This window comes from Haliotis cracherodii, unplaced genomic scaffold (genome assembly GCF_022045235.1).
Source record: "Haliotis cracherodii isolate W230 unplaced genomic scaffold, xgHalCrac1.p SCAF_10, whole genome shotgun sequence".
NCBI classification, from domain to species: Eukaryota; Metazoa; Mollusca; class Gastropoda; order Lepetellida; family Haliotidae; genus Haliotis; species Haliotis cracherodii.
In genome coordinates this window covers 17,409,696-17,426,432 of record NW_027266265.1, presented here as the reverse complement: position 1 = coordinate 17,426,432, position 16,737 = coordinate 17,409,696, and the positions used below count along the sequence as shown (strand labels likewise).

The following is a 16,737-nucleotide window of genomic DNA, read 5'->3' as shown; positions in this document are numbered from 1 at the left end:
AATCATAGCACTATGACTGTCGTAAGTCTATGCTGAAGTATAGGAGTTACGATAGTTGTACAGTTACGATTGCTTTAGGAAACACGGCCCTGTAAATTGAAAAACAAAATGGCTGCCACAACATTATCAGGACAAGGAGTATGTGTGTACCGACCTCCTTCATCATGCCCTGCCTCAGCTGGTATTCCTGTCTGGCAACCTGTAGCTCCACCCACTTGGGTACGTCCGGGATGAAGAATGCCACGGCAGCCTTCACCGCCAACACCAGATGCTGCAGCAATGAATACACTTATAGTCACAGGGTATCAATACACTTCACATTCAGTTTCCATAATCCGTTAAATTTGAAGAAATGGAGAAAAAAATTATGTAATGTCACTACCACCAAACTGTCATAGCTGACATAATCTTCAGAGTTACCTGCCCTTGATTTTGAAAAATAGAAGTAGGGGGTCACATGTGTAACTTGGAGACAAAAAGTTCTCAGAAATGGAGCTTGTATAGACTAGTAAATATACCACAACTTGGTATCAAACAAATTATTCAAACTACATCACTTTATGCAAATCTGAAAAACACAAAATTTCCTGATTGAATAAAACAATGAGCAATGAGGCTCTGAAGGATACACATGAACAGCAAATTCTCACATATCTGAAATGTTTACAAAGTGTTGGTATGCTGCATGCAAGCTTCAACAAGCCTGCTGCCACACACCACACGTCCGAGTCTCCATACCTCGACAGCAACAAAGATGAGAACGATGTTGACAGCCGTGACATTGGAAGGCAGGAGTTTCTGTACTTCGGGGTCCATCCCGATCAGGGCGCAGTTCGTCATTACTGAGATGACCCCAATAATTTCAAATGCCACCTGAAAGAAAATATAGGAAATCTTGACTAAAGCTGATAAACAAGCATCTGTAATTCAGATAACATAGTCTCAAGTCTACAGGATTCATAAATGATTGCAACTGAATTAGTGCAACAATATCTCAGTCTGTCAGTCACACCCAAATCTGCTCTGACATCATACATTAAAACTACATATCTCACTGGACAGTTCCTGATTTTACGTCATAACTAATGGTGCCTTCAGACAAGCAGATTATAATTGAAACAAAGATTCTAGATCAAGCATTATAAACAAAATAACTAACGAATCATTTTTGGATATCCAACATTAGTCCATGAATATACACCGATACAAACCTTGTGATTCAAAGCCTTGTTGCCTTTAGCCCCATGCAAACAATCAAAACTAGCCAGTAAATTATTATTTCTCCGAGAATGACTGGGAGTATTTTATCCAATATCCAAGTCCCTCTGAAAAATTATTACTTTTATTCCAAATCCTAGAATGACAGACAACATGGCACCTATAAGTCAGGTGAGGATATCTTTCCATTTTCTCAATCTAATTAACATGAGATCTTTTACTCTGACACCTCTCTACGTGACATCCGATGACACGTGAACATTGACCACCCAATCTAAACAAAAGACCTCCAGTGAGTGAGTGAGCATAGTTTTACGCCCTTAGGCCGGGGACACCAGAAATGGGCTTCACACATTGTATCCATGTGGGGAATCGAAACCAGGTGTTCGGTGTGACAAGCGAACGCTTTAACCACTAGGCTATGTGACCGCCCCTGAAAGACCTTGAGCCAATCAAATGTCAGCTTATTGAAATGATATCACCTCAATTTGGAAATTTGATTTTAAAGAAAACTCACACGGAACCCAAATATTCCTTCAATGGATGGTACTCCATAACAATATAATGTCACAGCCTTTATTAATTACATTCAAAACAATCTGATAAACTTCATTTTCAAAATATCCAAATCCAAATTGCTGGTCTGAATGCTTCGCTCATCTTTCTGAGAATTTTGAAGGTCGAAGCTCACTCAGGGTTTATCTGACATGACCTTCTATGGAGGTGTCATCATGTCTTCACACAGTGAGGTATCGTCTCCGAGTAAAAGGTCTGATTTTAATGAGACTGACATTATCTTTACCTGCCATGCACCAATGTTTGGCACCGACTCTGAGAAAGGCCTCTGGAAGATTTTGCACATCTTAAAGGCATCAGTTCTGATTTCTGTGATGTTGTTGAGAAGTGCCCACAGAGCGGCCAGTGGAAAGGCGGAGGAGAAGAGGTAGACATAGCCAAACTGCAGGAACAGCTCCAGGTAGTCGTCCATTGGACCCTGCAACATGATGACACATGGTACCAGGTAAAAGTACCAAAATAAGCATGAAAAAGTGTTTAAAATGTTCACAAGTTGTTTATAGTACTAATGCCATTATTTTGATCTAGTTTGTATCAAGGGTTGAAACCTGCAGTTCCTCACTGTATTGGAGGCAGTATTTGGTCATCTTATGATAAGAGACTTCCCACATTAAGCTGACTGGAATACTGTTAAAAGCGGTGTTAAACCCAATTCACTCACTCACACACTCACTCACTCACTCCCCGTGTTGTACAAGTTAAAAAGGGTTATACTGACATCATAGGGGTCCATGGTGGCCTCCAAGTTGGCCTGCTTCTGCACCACCTTTGCCACATCGTCCCGGCCGTTCACCATCTGCAACGCCTCCGTCTTCTTCAACACAGTGTCCAGTTGTCGGGCTCGGCGGCGGAAGATGAAGAATGGCACGATAGCCTCTCGGATCTGACCCACGACCTGAGATGTTATGAGCAGACAGGCCAGGTGCTGAGGAACAAATACATAATGATTAGATTCATCCACATAAACATGATCATACCTCTTACAATGAAGGTCTCCCGTGGTGTTGGAGGTGGCCCTATGGTTGTAAGCTTATCATAGAGGTCTCCCGTGGTTGTTGTAAGGTTATCATGGAGGTCTCCCATGGTTGTTGTGAGGTTATCATGGAGGTCTCCCATGGTTGTTGTGAGGTTATCATGGAGGTCTCCCATGGTTGTTGTAAGGTTATCATGGAGGTCTCCCATGGTTGTTGTGAGGTTATCATGGAGTTTTCCCGTGGTTGTTGTGAGGTTATCGTGGAGGTCTTCAATGGTTGTTATAAGGTTATCATTGAGGTCTCCCGTGGTTGTAGTGAGGTTATCATGGAGGTCTCCCATGGTTGTTGTAAGGTTATCATGGAGGTCTCCCGTGGTTGTTGAGAGGTTGTCATGGAGGTCTCCCGTGGTTGTTGTGAGGTTATCATGGAGGTCTTCCATGGTTGTTGTAAGGTTATCATGGAGGTCTCCCGTGGTTGTTGTGAGGTTATCATGGAGGTCTCCTGTGGTTGTTGTGAGGTTATCATGGTGGTCTTCCATGGTTGTTGTAAGGTTATCATTGAGGTCTCCCGTGGTTGTTGTGAGGTTATCATGGAGGTCTCCCGTGGTTGTTGTGAGGTTATCATGGAGGTCTCCCATGGTTGTTGTGAGGTTATCATGGAGGTCTCCCATGTTTGTTGTGAGGTTATCATGGAGGTCTCCCATGGTTGTTGTGAAGTTATCATGGAGGTCTCCCATGGTTGTTGTGAGGTTATCATGGAGGTCTCCCATGGTTGTTGTAAGGTTATCATGGAGGTCTCCCATGGTTGTTGTGAGGTTATCATGGAGGTCTCCCATGGTTGTTGTGAGGTTAACATGGAGGTCTCCCATGGTTGTTGTAAGATTATCATTGAGTCCAGTGGTGCTGGAGGTGGCCCCATGGTTGTTGTGAGGTTATCATGGAGGTCTCCCATGGTTGTTGTGAGGTTATCATGGAGGTCTCCCATGGCTGTTGTAAGGTTATCATGGAGGTCTCACGTGGTTATTGTAAGTTTATCATGGTGGTCTCCCGTGGTTGTTGTGAGGTTATTATGGAGGTCTCACATGGCTGTTGTAAGGTTATCATGGAGGTCTCCCATGGCTGTTGTAAGGTTATCATGGAGGTCTCCCGTGGTTGTTGTGAGGTTGTCATGGAGGTCTCCCGTGGTTGTAAGGTTATCATGGAGGTTCCCATGGCTGTTGTGAGGTTATCATGGAGGTCTCCCATGGTTATTGTAAGTTTATCATGGTGGTCTCCCGTGGTTGTTGTGAGGTTATCATGGAGGTCTCCCGTGGTTGTTGTAATGTTATCATGAAGGTCTCCCATGGTTGTTGTAAGGATATCATGGAGGTCTCCCGTGGTTGTTGTGAGGTTATCATGGAGGTCTCCCATGGCTGTTGTAAGGTTATCATGGAGGTCTCCCGTGGTTGTGAGGTTATCATGGAGGTCTCCCATGGTTGTAAGGTTATCATGGAGGTCTCCCGTGGTTGTTGTGAGGTTATCATGGAGGTCTCCCATGGTTGTTGTGAGGTTATCATGGAGGTCTCCCGTGGTTGTTGTGAGGTTATCATGCAGGTCTCCCGTGGTTGTTGTAAGGTTATCATGGAGGTCTCCCATGGTTGTTGAGAGGTTGTCATGGAGGTCTCCCGTGGTTGTTGTGAGGTTATCATGGAGGTCTCCCATGGTTGTTGTAAGGTTATCATGGAGGTCTCCCGTGGTTGTTGTAAGGTTATCATGGAGGTCTCCCATGGTTGTTTTAAGGTTATCATGGAGGTCTCCCGTGGTTGTTGTGAGGTTATCATGCAGGTCTCCCGTGGTTGTTGTAAGGTTATCATGCAGGTCTCCCATGGTTGTTGAGAGGTTGTCATGGAGGTCTCCCGTGGTTGTTGTGAGGTTATCATGGAGGTCTTCCATGGTTGTTGTAAGGTTATCATGGAGGTCTCCCGTGGTTGTTGTGAGGTTATCATGGAGGTCTCCCGTGGTTGTTGTAAGGTTATCATGGAGGTCCCCCGTGGTTGTTGTAAGGTTATCATGGAGGTCTCCCATGGTTGTTTTAAGGTTATCATGGAGGTCTCCCATGGTTGTTGTGAGGTTATCATGGAGGTCTCCCGTGGTTGTTGTAAGGTTATCATGGAGGGGTCCCGTGGTTGTTGTGAGGTTATCATGCAGGTCTCCCGAGGTTGTTGTGAGGTTATCATGGAGGTCTCCCGTGGTTGTTGTAAGGTTATCATGGAGGGGTCCCGTGGTTGTTGTAAGGTTATCATGCAGGTCTCCCGAGGTTGTTGTGAGGTTATCATGCAGGTCTCCCGTGGTTGTTGTAAGGTTATCATGCAGGTCTCCCGTGGTTGTTGTAAGGTTATCATGGAGGTCTCCCGTGGTTGTTGTAAGGTTATCATGGAGGTCTCCCATGGTTGTTGTAAGGTTATCATGGAGGTCTCCCGTGGTTGTTGTAAGGTTATCATGGAGGTCTCCCGTGGTTGTTGTGAGGTTATCATGGAGGTCTCCCGTGGTTGTTGTAAGGTTATCATGCAGGTCTCTCGTGAAAACAATAGGCACCGGTCCTAACAAAGCTGCTAAGTTTCATGAAGAAACCATAAATAAACACTCCCATCATTTGAACTTGTTACCAGGGAATCATTGAATCATAAATTCCTTACATGAAACAGGTACCATTTCATCACTTGGTTGACTTGTATACAATTTTTTAAGAAAAAACATAAAATCGTTAATCAGACATAATCTTGACACAAACCCTTCACTGATTAAGCTCAACTTAGTAAAGTCAATCACTGGATTGCCTGGTTCAGACATAATTTGTTACATCCTGCTGTCATATGCATTGAATAGAGCTGAGTGACTGATATCATGTTTGTTTGTTTGTTGTTTAATGCTGCAGTCTGCAATATTCCAGCTATATGCTGGCAGTCTGTAAATAATCAAGTCTGGACCAGACCAGATGTTATTAGCATCAATCCACACAATTGGGACATGATGACATGCATCAACCATGTCAGTGAGCTTGACCAACTGATCCTGTTAGCCCTCTCTCACAACAAGCATGGATTGCTGAAAATATATTCTAACCCGGATCTTCACGGGGCTCAAGTCATTATGTACACCTGAAACTCAATGAGTGATCTTGACCTTCAACGTTATCCTATCATAACTATGCTAGAATATTTTTAGTTGCAAACGTAGCCAGAGTCATAAATAAGAAGTTTTCATACCACACTGACAACACTATCTCAATGCACCTACTTACAGTCATTTCATGACTGAATGACCTTCAGAATGAACTTGACATTTGACACAACCATGAGATATGACAGGTTTTTGTTTAGTTACTTAGTTTATCTAATTTTAAAATGTTTTTATTTTTAATGAATTAATCCAACCCCACCCTGGAGATTATGTATACCAAGTTTTGTTAAATTCCAATGATAAATACTCATAAATAAGTTATCCTTAAACAAGTTCTTTTTTTACCTCAACTTCCTACAGAGTTACCTTGACTTTCAGTGTGATGAATCATGTTAGATAAATGCCCCACGGGTGTATACGATGTACAACATGTCTCTAACATCCGTCATAAGAACATTGTTGATAAAAGCTATTCCAGCACCAGCATAACTCACATTTGAACAAACACATTAATAAGCCCCCCAACCTAGAAACATAATCAGGGCACGGTAAGATGTATTTACGAAATGAATTTCATATTGTGTATTTTGACTGGAGTATAAACGCTTTGAACCGTGCATGATAAAATTGTGTTACACACGATATTAACTTTCATGGTTTCAATCAACCGGAGAAAGGCTGTCAATTTAGGCAGTCAGCACAATTCTATCAACATACAACAATCAACCCTGGGCAGGCAAATCAGTGGTGGATAGCAAAAATAAAAACTCACAACACTGTTAAGGTAAAACATAGGGCTGGATATGGGTAACTTAGGTACTCGGGTCAGGTGGGTACTGAGTAGGACCCTGGTACCCACAGGACTACCCGGACCCATGGTTATGTGATCATATCTTTTAATGGCAAAAATTATCTCTATGGTTACACTAGATCTATAAGTGACAAATGTTCACATTTCTTTCTGACTATGCACACATTCCTTCTGACTTTATATGCTTGCATAAAGATAAAATTTCAGTCAACTTCAGTGCATGCATGACCAGATCGGTTTATACGTGTATCTAAATACATTTTGACATGAGTCAGTCAAACGTTTCCCAATCTCTTGAGACCTACAGTTGGTACCTGAGTAGTATATTTGGACTCGTCCCAGCCCTAGTACAAGACACACAATCAGCTTACAGAGCCTGATCTACGGATCCCCATTTTGGCCGACACCTTAGGGCAAGCTTCCGGTAGACTTGGGATATTTTGATGCTTTATTTATTTGTATAAGTTTTTAAGATGTTTATCAATCTCGTAGTTAACTGCTCTTATTACACGGAACAAACTCTATCATTACAAAGTCTTGACTCACACTGGAACATGGCTCCATGGCTGCCTTTAAGTGCAGACATGCAATCTCAACATGATCCTTTCATGGGTTTTCTGCAATCAAACACCTACACTACATGTTGTTTTGATTAATCAGTCCAGTAACTATCACAATATATCATGTTTTTAAGTAGGTAGAATTGTGTCTCTGATTGCTCTATGAAAGGAGACCCAACACTATGGAAACATTGGCAAAGAACATCCAATGCCTCAAGGTACTTCAACTAGAAAGTTATGTTCTTCCAAATAAATGACCAGGACCCACAGTGTCAGCCAATCAAATGCAAGAACATTAACGGCAAAGTGGTTTTACAAATAGGGAACTCTCCCTACCATACTGACAAGCCGTTCTGAATGAAACTATTGTCAAGTCATTTCACATGTGTAACCTGGATGTTTGACAAAACATATGAGAGACCATACACCAATAAAGTCCCTGCAGTTACTTGTCCCGACTGATTGAAAGATGCTTAGGCTTCGGAAAATTAAGGGTGCACAGGTGGCCCAGTCGCCTAAGGTGCTGAGATTCGCTGTGCAGAGTTGGGCATGCCAGAAACCTTTGACTGTGGGTTCGAATCCCGGTTCGCCCCCTTTATGTTTCTAGGTCAGCACCATACCCGTGTTTGTGGGTTTCACTGAAGTGGTAAACTTCTAAGACCTGCATCACTTCGGGCTTTCCTCCTACATTAATCTGACACGCGATATAATTTTAATACTGTTAAAAGTGGTATTAAACCCAATTCACTCACTCACTCTGAGAATTAAACCAAGTTTCCTGAGGTTTGAGCCATGTTAAATAATGTGACCTTAACCTAGGACCTGTAGTGACTGATATAGAGGTCATCCTACAGCAGATGCAATCACAAACTGTTTTCCTCCAATTCGCTACCTTTCTCCATTAAGATTTGACAAACCCTCCATAAGAAGTCATGCCAACTTTGACTGCCCAATCAAAATGAGACCTGTATGAGTTTTTTAACCAAAGTGATGTCAGATTTCTAAAACATTATCTGGCTCCACTACATTCCTTATCTTGTCAATGCAGTCCATTGACAGTCCCCGATTCAGACATTACGGTCCCCACAAAAGAAAACCCACAAAAACAAATGTTCCCTCATCAGGGCACCTTTTGGGTGTATATGCCACTTCACAAATGACAGGGTGCCAATTGATTTATTATTCTCAATTAGGAACTTCCTGTTAACATTTGAGATACAGAAATCAGATGCCATGCTCCAAACACTTCACTTGTAAGTAGAAAGTATATTGCTGCTGCAATGCTGATAGTCTCATTACATGTTCACCTTATGTGACTTCCTGGGGGGTTGGACAGATTTTCATTGATCGAGGTAGAATAGGCCTTCAGCAACCCAAGCTTGCCATAAGAGGCGACTATGCTTGTCAAAAGTGGAGACTAACGGTATGGGATAGGTTTGCTGACTTGGTTGATGCATGTCATTGTATCCCAATTGCGTGGATTGATGCTCATGATGTCAATCACTGGTTGTCTGGTGGTCCAGACTTGATTATTTACAGACCGCCATCATATAACTGGAATATTACTGAGCAGGGCGTTAAACAAACAAACAAATAATTGATCGAGGTATCAAATAGGAGTAAAAAACTGCTGGATTTATGCGATCAAAAACAATCACACATATCAAGTTTAGTTTAATTCCATAAATTCATAAATACTAAAGATATAGCATGCATTTAAATGCTGAATTCACTCTGAGTGACCTTGACCTTCAACAACATTCATTCAAAATGCCCCAAGGGATATAGGAGGTATCTGAGGTATGAAGTCCAATTCGGGAAAACATACCGGTATTAAGCACCCCCTTTACAGGCAAAAAATATATAACATACTTATACTTACACTGTGGAGAACATTTCTGTCTTGCATGTAGAAGGCCACATAGAACAGCGAAATGAAGCAGTTCACAAAGTCAAACTGAAGCATAGAGTTATCACACAGTAACACATTGTGTCTGTACCAGCATACTGTGCTTATACCATCACAGACACATCACACTAGACTTGCACAAGTCTCTAAGGCAATAATTATTAGTTGAAATCATACTTTCTACATCATGTAAATAATAAGAATAAGTTGTCCCTATAAGAGACTGGCATCCCTAGATGTGCCGTCCGCTGATCTAGACTTGCCTATTGGGAGGATAGAATTACTACACATCCAGTACAGCCTTGGAGTAAGGCTACTATCCCACATCATATAGCAGCAGTTTCTATAGCAGCACAGCCGTATCACATATCAACAAATTGTGTCTATAGTACTATTGGTATTTGGGTCAAGAAATGTTCTACAATAACCTCAGGAGTTTGAAGCATTTTTTCATGTACTTTCACTTTTCACCAACACAACCATAGACTTTCATGAGTGAAGACTGAATGGGGCCTAGAAGTTGGAGCAGGAACATTTTAAGCCGAAAACAAGAAAAACCTGATAAGTAGATACTGACAGTTTCCTTGTTTTAGCTTTTATCATGATTTGAACCGGACTTTTAGAATCATGGAAGCAGAAAAACATGTAAGTAGAACATTTACTAAGTCCTCTGATACAATTTATCATTCAGCGAGAAAGGAAACCGGTATACAAACACACCATTGTTGAATGATAACTCATAGCAACTGATCAGCCTATCAGCATATCACTACACGTACCTTAACGACAGTGGTGAATAACTGATTAATAAGACAGGGTCTTGGTAAAGGGTGAACCAGAAAAACAATTTCAAATTTGACGGCCACCATTTATATATTACCCAACTGATTTATTTTTCTGAAGAATAGATCATTGAACTTGCTTTAAAACATGTACAGTTACTGCATATCTAATACTTGATTTGTCATTTCACTTCGTTGCGGTGTATTAATGTGCTATTAGAAGTATAGTATCTGATATTTTGATATTCTCAATATATATTAAATATAAATTAACTGGCAATGACAACGACTGACAGGCAGTACTTGAAGTGACCCGCCAATGCCCAGAAACAATTCCTTGTTTTCAGCCTTAGTCTCTGTGTTACTCACCAGAACTAGTTTGATTGTAAAATGGTTGTCATAGGAAGACTGGAGCCTGTGGTTTTCTGTAATCAAACAATTCACTTGATGTTTAATGCGGCAGCAAGAACTTAGATCTGATTTTAATGAGACTGTGGACATGATATATAGGTTATTGTTCAAGCTGACTTCTTCTCAAACGGGTGTGTGCTGGAACCAAAACTAGAATCAGTTCAGGAATAAACCACTTCCATCGGGGTTGGACTGGGGGCAATGTATGATACCAGCTCTATCAGAAGTGATGAGATCTGTTCATTGTCACTTGGGATTGATCTCACTTATAGATTTGATTATCACCATTGCAATCATATGATAAAATGTGTTCAGCTTTGTTCTGATGACATTACTTCTGGTTGGAACCAGATTGACACTTAACATCTTAGCAGTCTGTGCAGAGTTCAAAAGTTTGATGTAGCCATGGCTTACAAGCGCAAAGGTGACAATTGTAAAGTGTGTGATCTTACAAGTCACTTGTTTCACATAGAAAACACAAACTCTCACTGGAGGTTTTCTAGCGCAACTGACAAACTCACTGAATAAAAAACAAGGTAGTACAAAACATTTGTGATAGAAAATTATGATATTATTAAAGTACAATGACGAATGCAGAGGATCATATCAAAAGCCAAAAATAGTGCTCATCCAGTAACAATCTCATTAAAACCAGACCTTTGTTCAGGCTACCGCAAAACAAAGATCTGAGGATCACCTTTTGTAAACTTTGACTAACCAATGAAATGATTGACATAAAGTTGACTTTAGCCTACTAGAAAGCAGCTTTCTCAAGCTAGAGGGCACTAGTTTCAAACTTGTATTGAAAATATTTTGACAAATTTCACGATTCAATATCTTAAAACTGAACATAAGAACATTCTGGAATGTCTATCTAACAGATGCCCGGTTGTATGACAGAACTTCCCATGGGCAATGCAAAGTCTCTTCTGTTCAAATGTTAATCCCATTACAGGAATAGATAGACAGTGATTGTTATGAATTCAGATTATGAATACCCCGTGTTAAATGTTTCAGTGTTGCATGATTAGTAAACACATTCAGACTGCCATTTTCCTGATCTGGTAAGCGACGCTCAGATTGGTCGGATGATGAGTCATTCTGACGTGACCTGTAAAGGGATGTCCTCAGATCTTAATTTAGTGGTAGCTTAAGTATATTACTGAACAACCATGGAAACAGTTCTAATGGCATTTGGGTGGCAGAAGAAATCTTCCATTGTCCCTCATATCTATAATATGCTGGGTATTGTATAAAATTTGCTTTTGATATGAACACAGGATAGAACATATGTCCTTGACCTTACCCCAATCGTTCAGTTTTTTGGCAACCATCCTGTAGATGCCATTGAGTATGCCGATCATGACAGCATACACAGCTGTAGGGGCGTACAGGAGGATGTAGTTGACCCAATGTTTGTCCCCGGCGTAGACACTGTCCGCCCAATCCTGCATCCAGAAATAGGCCAGCATGACAAAGAACGCTGCCACCAGACACACAAATATCACAGGCACTGTAATCATATAGAACCTCATCTGACGCTTCCATTTGGGGAAAGACGGCTCTGGCTTCTGGGTTACTGGGTTCCGGCCGAGAGAGCCATGATAATTTGCTCTGGGCTCTTCAAATTTGGTCGACACAGAATCCATGCTCCCCCACTGATATGTGAGTTCGGAGCAGTAGCGCTTCCAGGCTTCCAGGAATATGGTGGACCAGATGAGGTTGAACACAGCGAATATCGTCTCCCTGTACATACTCCGCCATGAAGTTACAAAATACACCACCCCGATCAGCGCCGGTGGTATCAAAGAAATGGTGTACAGACCCAGAAATGCAAAGTAAATGCCAATCTTCTCACCAAAATATCTTTGTATACGATCTGCAAAAGAAAATTTATTAGGTTTGCAAATCAATATTCAATTAGAAACAGCATTAACTGTTAATATTTCCAAAGAAAGTTTTGACATTTTCTATGGTTGGGAAATGGGACTTTATTGACGGTTGTCAAGTCACAAAAACTGAACTGGTACTTAGATTCATCGGTGCTCAAGTATAACTATTAAATGCTATTAATTAGGTGCCTAGATGCTGATCTACTGTGGTGTCTCCATGTCATATCAATGGCAGTGAGCTTCTAGTGTTTAAGGATTGGCTCATGAAACCTTGTACCATAGACCTGCTTTTCAGCTCACGCGGTGAAATGTGTGATCTCGTTCTTGTTGTCGCCATCATGATACAACGAACCATTGCTAAAAGTGACATAAACTTCAACTTGCTCCATTTCTTACGGAAATAATTACAACTCAATGTTCCTCAAACCGTCACTTTCTCTCAAGTCAAACAAATCTTTACTCATCATTCCCCTAAACTATCAATATCAGTGACTGGGAGTTGGGTGTTACGCTGCGATATCACAGCAATATCACAGCAATATCACCGCAATATCACAGCAATACAGCAATATCACAGCAATATCACGGCAATATCACGGCAATATCACAGCAATACAGCAATACAGCAATATCACAGCAATATCACAGCAATATCACAGCAATATCATGGCAATATTCAGGCAATATCATGGCAATATCACGGCAATATCACGGCAATATCACAGCAGGGAACCACGAGACATGGGTAATCCAACCAGTGCCTTCAGTGTGATGAGCGAACACATTACAACCCAGCAACCCCACCACCACTTTCTCATTTCAAACAAATGATAACGATGTGATAAATCCATAACATTTTCTGTCCTCTACAGACAACATGTAAGCTCTTCTAAAGACAACAACTATATTTGTCTACTAACGTATTGGTTGCCTGCTGAAAACTTTGTGGACACCACACCAGTCGCTTGCTAGTGTCTTCAAACCTTCCTCATCGTGCAGAGGAAACAACTGCAGCACAATCTGTCGACTCTGGTACTTCTTGACTGGAAAGTAAGATCATGCCATTATTTTCATGCTAGACACACAGCTGTACATTTCCATCAAGGCTGAATACCTCTGTTATTCCCTATGAGCTATGTAGGCTCTCTATTTTCATTATCGTATTCGACGTAATAAGCTCCCAGGGTGCTCTCAAAATTAGAAATAGGGGGCTCTTATTAGAATATTATTTTGGTGAAAAAAAACAGAGTTGAAAGATAAATTTTGTGGTTTATGCTGAAATGTTTATATATGACAGATATATTTTTCCAGAATTTAAATGCCCATAATTAAGGGTGCATATAAAACACGAGTGCGTATTATATGCGAATAAAAAAGTCTTTTGTACATTGACCAATCGGAAGGGGTGCTAATTGGGATTATTCACTAGCCAATATATTAGCAAATATTGCTGTGGGCGCTTATTAGAGCGTGGCGCTTATTACGTTGAATACGGTATTCACTACATATATTATATATCATAGACATAATTTTGAAATCTAGGATGTATATTTTTGTTATTCCCTACATATTACATTGATAGAATTAGAGATCATGGATGCATATTTCTGTTATATGGGTTCGCTTTATACACGGCGATACAGTACATACATATACATATAACTTTCATAAAACAAATGTAGGCAGTATAGTTCTGCTATATCCCTACTTATGCTCTTCCCAGGGTAGAGTCTGTGCTGCTCGTATCCTGGGATGTGCGCATCCATCTCCCCTGCCCGGATACCCTCCAGTTCCTTCAGGATAATCTTCTGTTTCTCCGCCATTGAGAAAAAGGTACCAACATCTCCTGCAACAAGAGAATATCAAGTTTCACATTCTTTTTCTTTAGATGTAACATTTATCAAAATGAAATTGAATTTTCTGACATCATGTTTGCTTCCTTCCTAATTAGATATACAAAAACATGCCATACCTGAACCACGAAAGTTGTCGAAGTCCGCAACAGAAAACTCGTGGAGAAATCCATCTGTGTGTGGCTTCTTCATTGCCATCACTTCTGCCGACATCAGCAGTCGTTCATTACTGGCACCAATGTACAAGATGGTCTCCTGCAAATTAGGGGGGATAACTGTAAAACACAGGGAGGTAACTCTAATGGACAAAATCCAAAAATGCTGTTGGTATTGAGTTCCCACATACAAAGATGATAAGTAGGGAGGGATACAACTCTGAGTGACAGGATGCACCCTCACAAGGGACATAACTCCAAGAAATGAGTGCGGGTAAATGAAATGACATTTATTTGTCTACACAGAATGTTTAGGTCATTGTGTAGAAACCAAGCCCAACACAGCAGCATGGCACATAATTGCTTAATACTGAACTAGGAAACAATTCAAAGAAAAAGGTCATACTTGTCTAGAGCTAACTATTCATGTATCCCCTATCTGTCAGAATTCAGAAGGACTATGTTGAAAGTTTTCAATTGTGACCAGTAGAAAATCATCATATGCATACATGGTTCAATCATTTGATTAATAAAGTGAAAAACACAAAACAAGTGTTACTTTCACAAATCATTCCAATTTTGTAAAACAGTTAAGAAAACTCCACTTACTTTAGTCACATGCTTATTATCCATCTCATCCAAATGCACAACCATATTTACTGATACAAATGGAACATGGTGCTACAGGGATGGAGCTTCACAGTCTCCATACTCTGAGGTTAAACATTCCTCTGAACATCCAAACACATCCACACATCTTATTAAAATCAGATAGTTTACCTCTCCAACAATATCAGACAAACCCTTCATGTGAGGTCATATCAGTTGAGCTTTCTGATCAACCAATCAGTATGGAGGCTTATGAACTATTGGGACGAGCGAGTGCAACAATCATTGTAGTATGCATATTTGATTTCTCTATCTCAAAAATGAACATAAATGGGCAGTTCTAAGTGGGGAAAAAACTTGTGTATTTTATACACCCTGTCTTTTCTTTTTTGCCATGTAACCTACACTGGAAAGGGTTTATCATCAAGGGAACATTTGTGTTCTTTGTCTTCTTTTGATTAAGTTAGATTTTTTTAATCAAGCTGGTGAAGCTAAATTCTTTAGATAGGTGACATCTGCTTAGATCAAAAATACATGCAACCTCCCTAATTTGGTTGGCTGGTATAGGTTAGTTCAGGATTCAGTGGCCTCCTATGGAGGATTTGACAGATGTTGAGGGAGAGAAGTATCGAATCAGAGTCAAAGTTCTGATCTGATCTCGTGTCAGAAGGCATATCCAAACAACATGCAATTAATATAACACACTTATGATTCCAGGCAGGATAAATTTAATAATGCAATATACATGATATAACAATAATGAAAGATGGGGTAGGGGAACCAAACCAATTCCATCATGACCAACATAGAAGTACTGGTCAAAGTGAAGGATAAAGACAGTCCTGGCTCCACCTCTGGGTCACGTAGAGAGACAAAAGGATGAGAGTATCCAATCTCCTCAGACGTATCTAAAACCTTCCACCAGTACAAACAAATCACACATAATTCTACCGATGAATGAAGGGTGTGAACATATTCATGCAGATGATAATGATTATAATAGCATTGTAATGGGCATTGATGATTGATTTAATAATGGTCAAAGCGGTTTATTATAACAATCATAAATAGAAAAAGGTGAACCTGAATTGAAAAAAAGCACTTGCAATAGTTTTGTCTTTTTCCCCATCTACAATGTCTTGATCATGTTGATGCGATGAAATATGTATCTTAAGCAACATTACCATTAGTCTACAGAAATCACTCCTCAATATTAGTGTTTTACTAAGTTTTACTTCGGCGAAAATATTGTTATGGGACCATAACCTTTTGCACCTGTGATTTTGCACCAAATTAGTAAATTCAGACTCAATTCTGAACACAAAAAATTGGAAACATCAGTTTCCATGGTTAAAATTTTTGAGGAGAGTGTGTCTTATTTGGAAAATGTTGAAAATCAGGCAATTATTAATAAAATTACAACCACTCAAGAGAAAATCTTTGCAGAAAAAAACCTGGCTCTCATAACATAGCAGAACTTGATGCCACAGAATGTCCACTCATAAGTACTACCCAGTCCATCAACATCGGAAGCTGATTATATGAAACTAACAATCTGGCATACCAGAAGCTCATCCTGGTTGATCAGGCCAGGTGAGTTAAGTAGGATAAAAATATCAGTTGGGAAATATAATCAAATAACCAACACTCTGATTATTATAACATGGGACTTACTGTATTGTCTCACATATAAGCTGACATAGGATAAATCAAAAGGTCACACAAAGCAACAAATATGTGGCTGGATCCACGTACATCCTTGTTTTGCAGATGAGGCTACCAAAACATTTGGAAGGAAAAATGTTCAGAAGCAAAAATGCTGTTTTTTT

The 16,737-nt window shown here is 40.3% G+C and overlaps 1 protein-coding gene across 3 annotated transcripts in view; it reads right to left on the bottom strand.

The window, feature by feature from the left end:
• LOC139454149 (anoctamin-10-like) overlaps window positions 1-16,737 on the bottom strand; it is a 41,666-nt gene that overhangs the window by 13,836 nt on the left and 11,093 nt on the right. For all 3 annotated transcript variants that reach the window (XM_071235676.1, XM_071235678.1, XM_071235677.1), the window contains 10 exons: window positions 14,264-14,399; window positions 14,000-14,137; window positions 13,212-13,334; window positions 11,706-12,278; window positions 10,358-10,413; window positions 9,180-9,254; window positions 2,513-2,719; window positions 2,021-2,212; window positions 739-873; window positions 155-271 (listed from right to left, as the gene is read on the bottom strand). In XM_071235676.1, coding sequence (XP_071091777.1) covers window positions 155-271; window positions 739-873; window positions 2,021-2,212; window positions 2,513-2,719; window positions 9,180-9,254; window positions 10,358-10,413; window positions 11,706-12,278; window positions 13,212-13,334; window positions 14,000-14,137; window positions 14,264-14,399 — 1,752 coding nt within the window. The remainder of the gene's footprint in view (window positions 1-154; window positions 272-738; window positions 874-2,020; window positions 2,213-2,512; window positions 2,720-9,179; window positions 9,255-10,357; window positions 10,414-11,705; window positions 12,279-13,211; window positions 13,335-13,999; window positions 14,138-14,263; window positions 14,400-16,737) is intronic.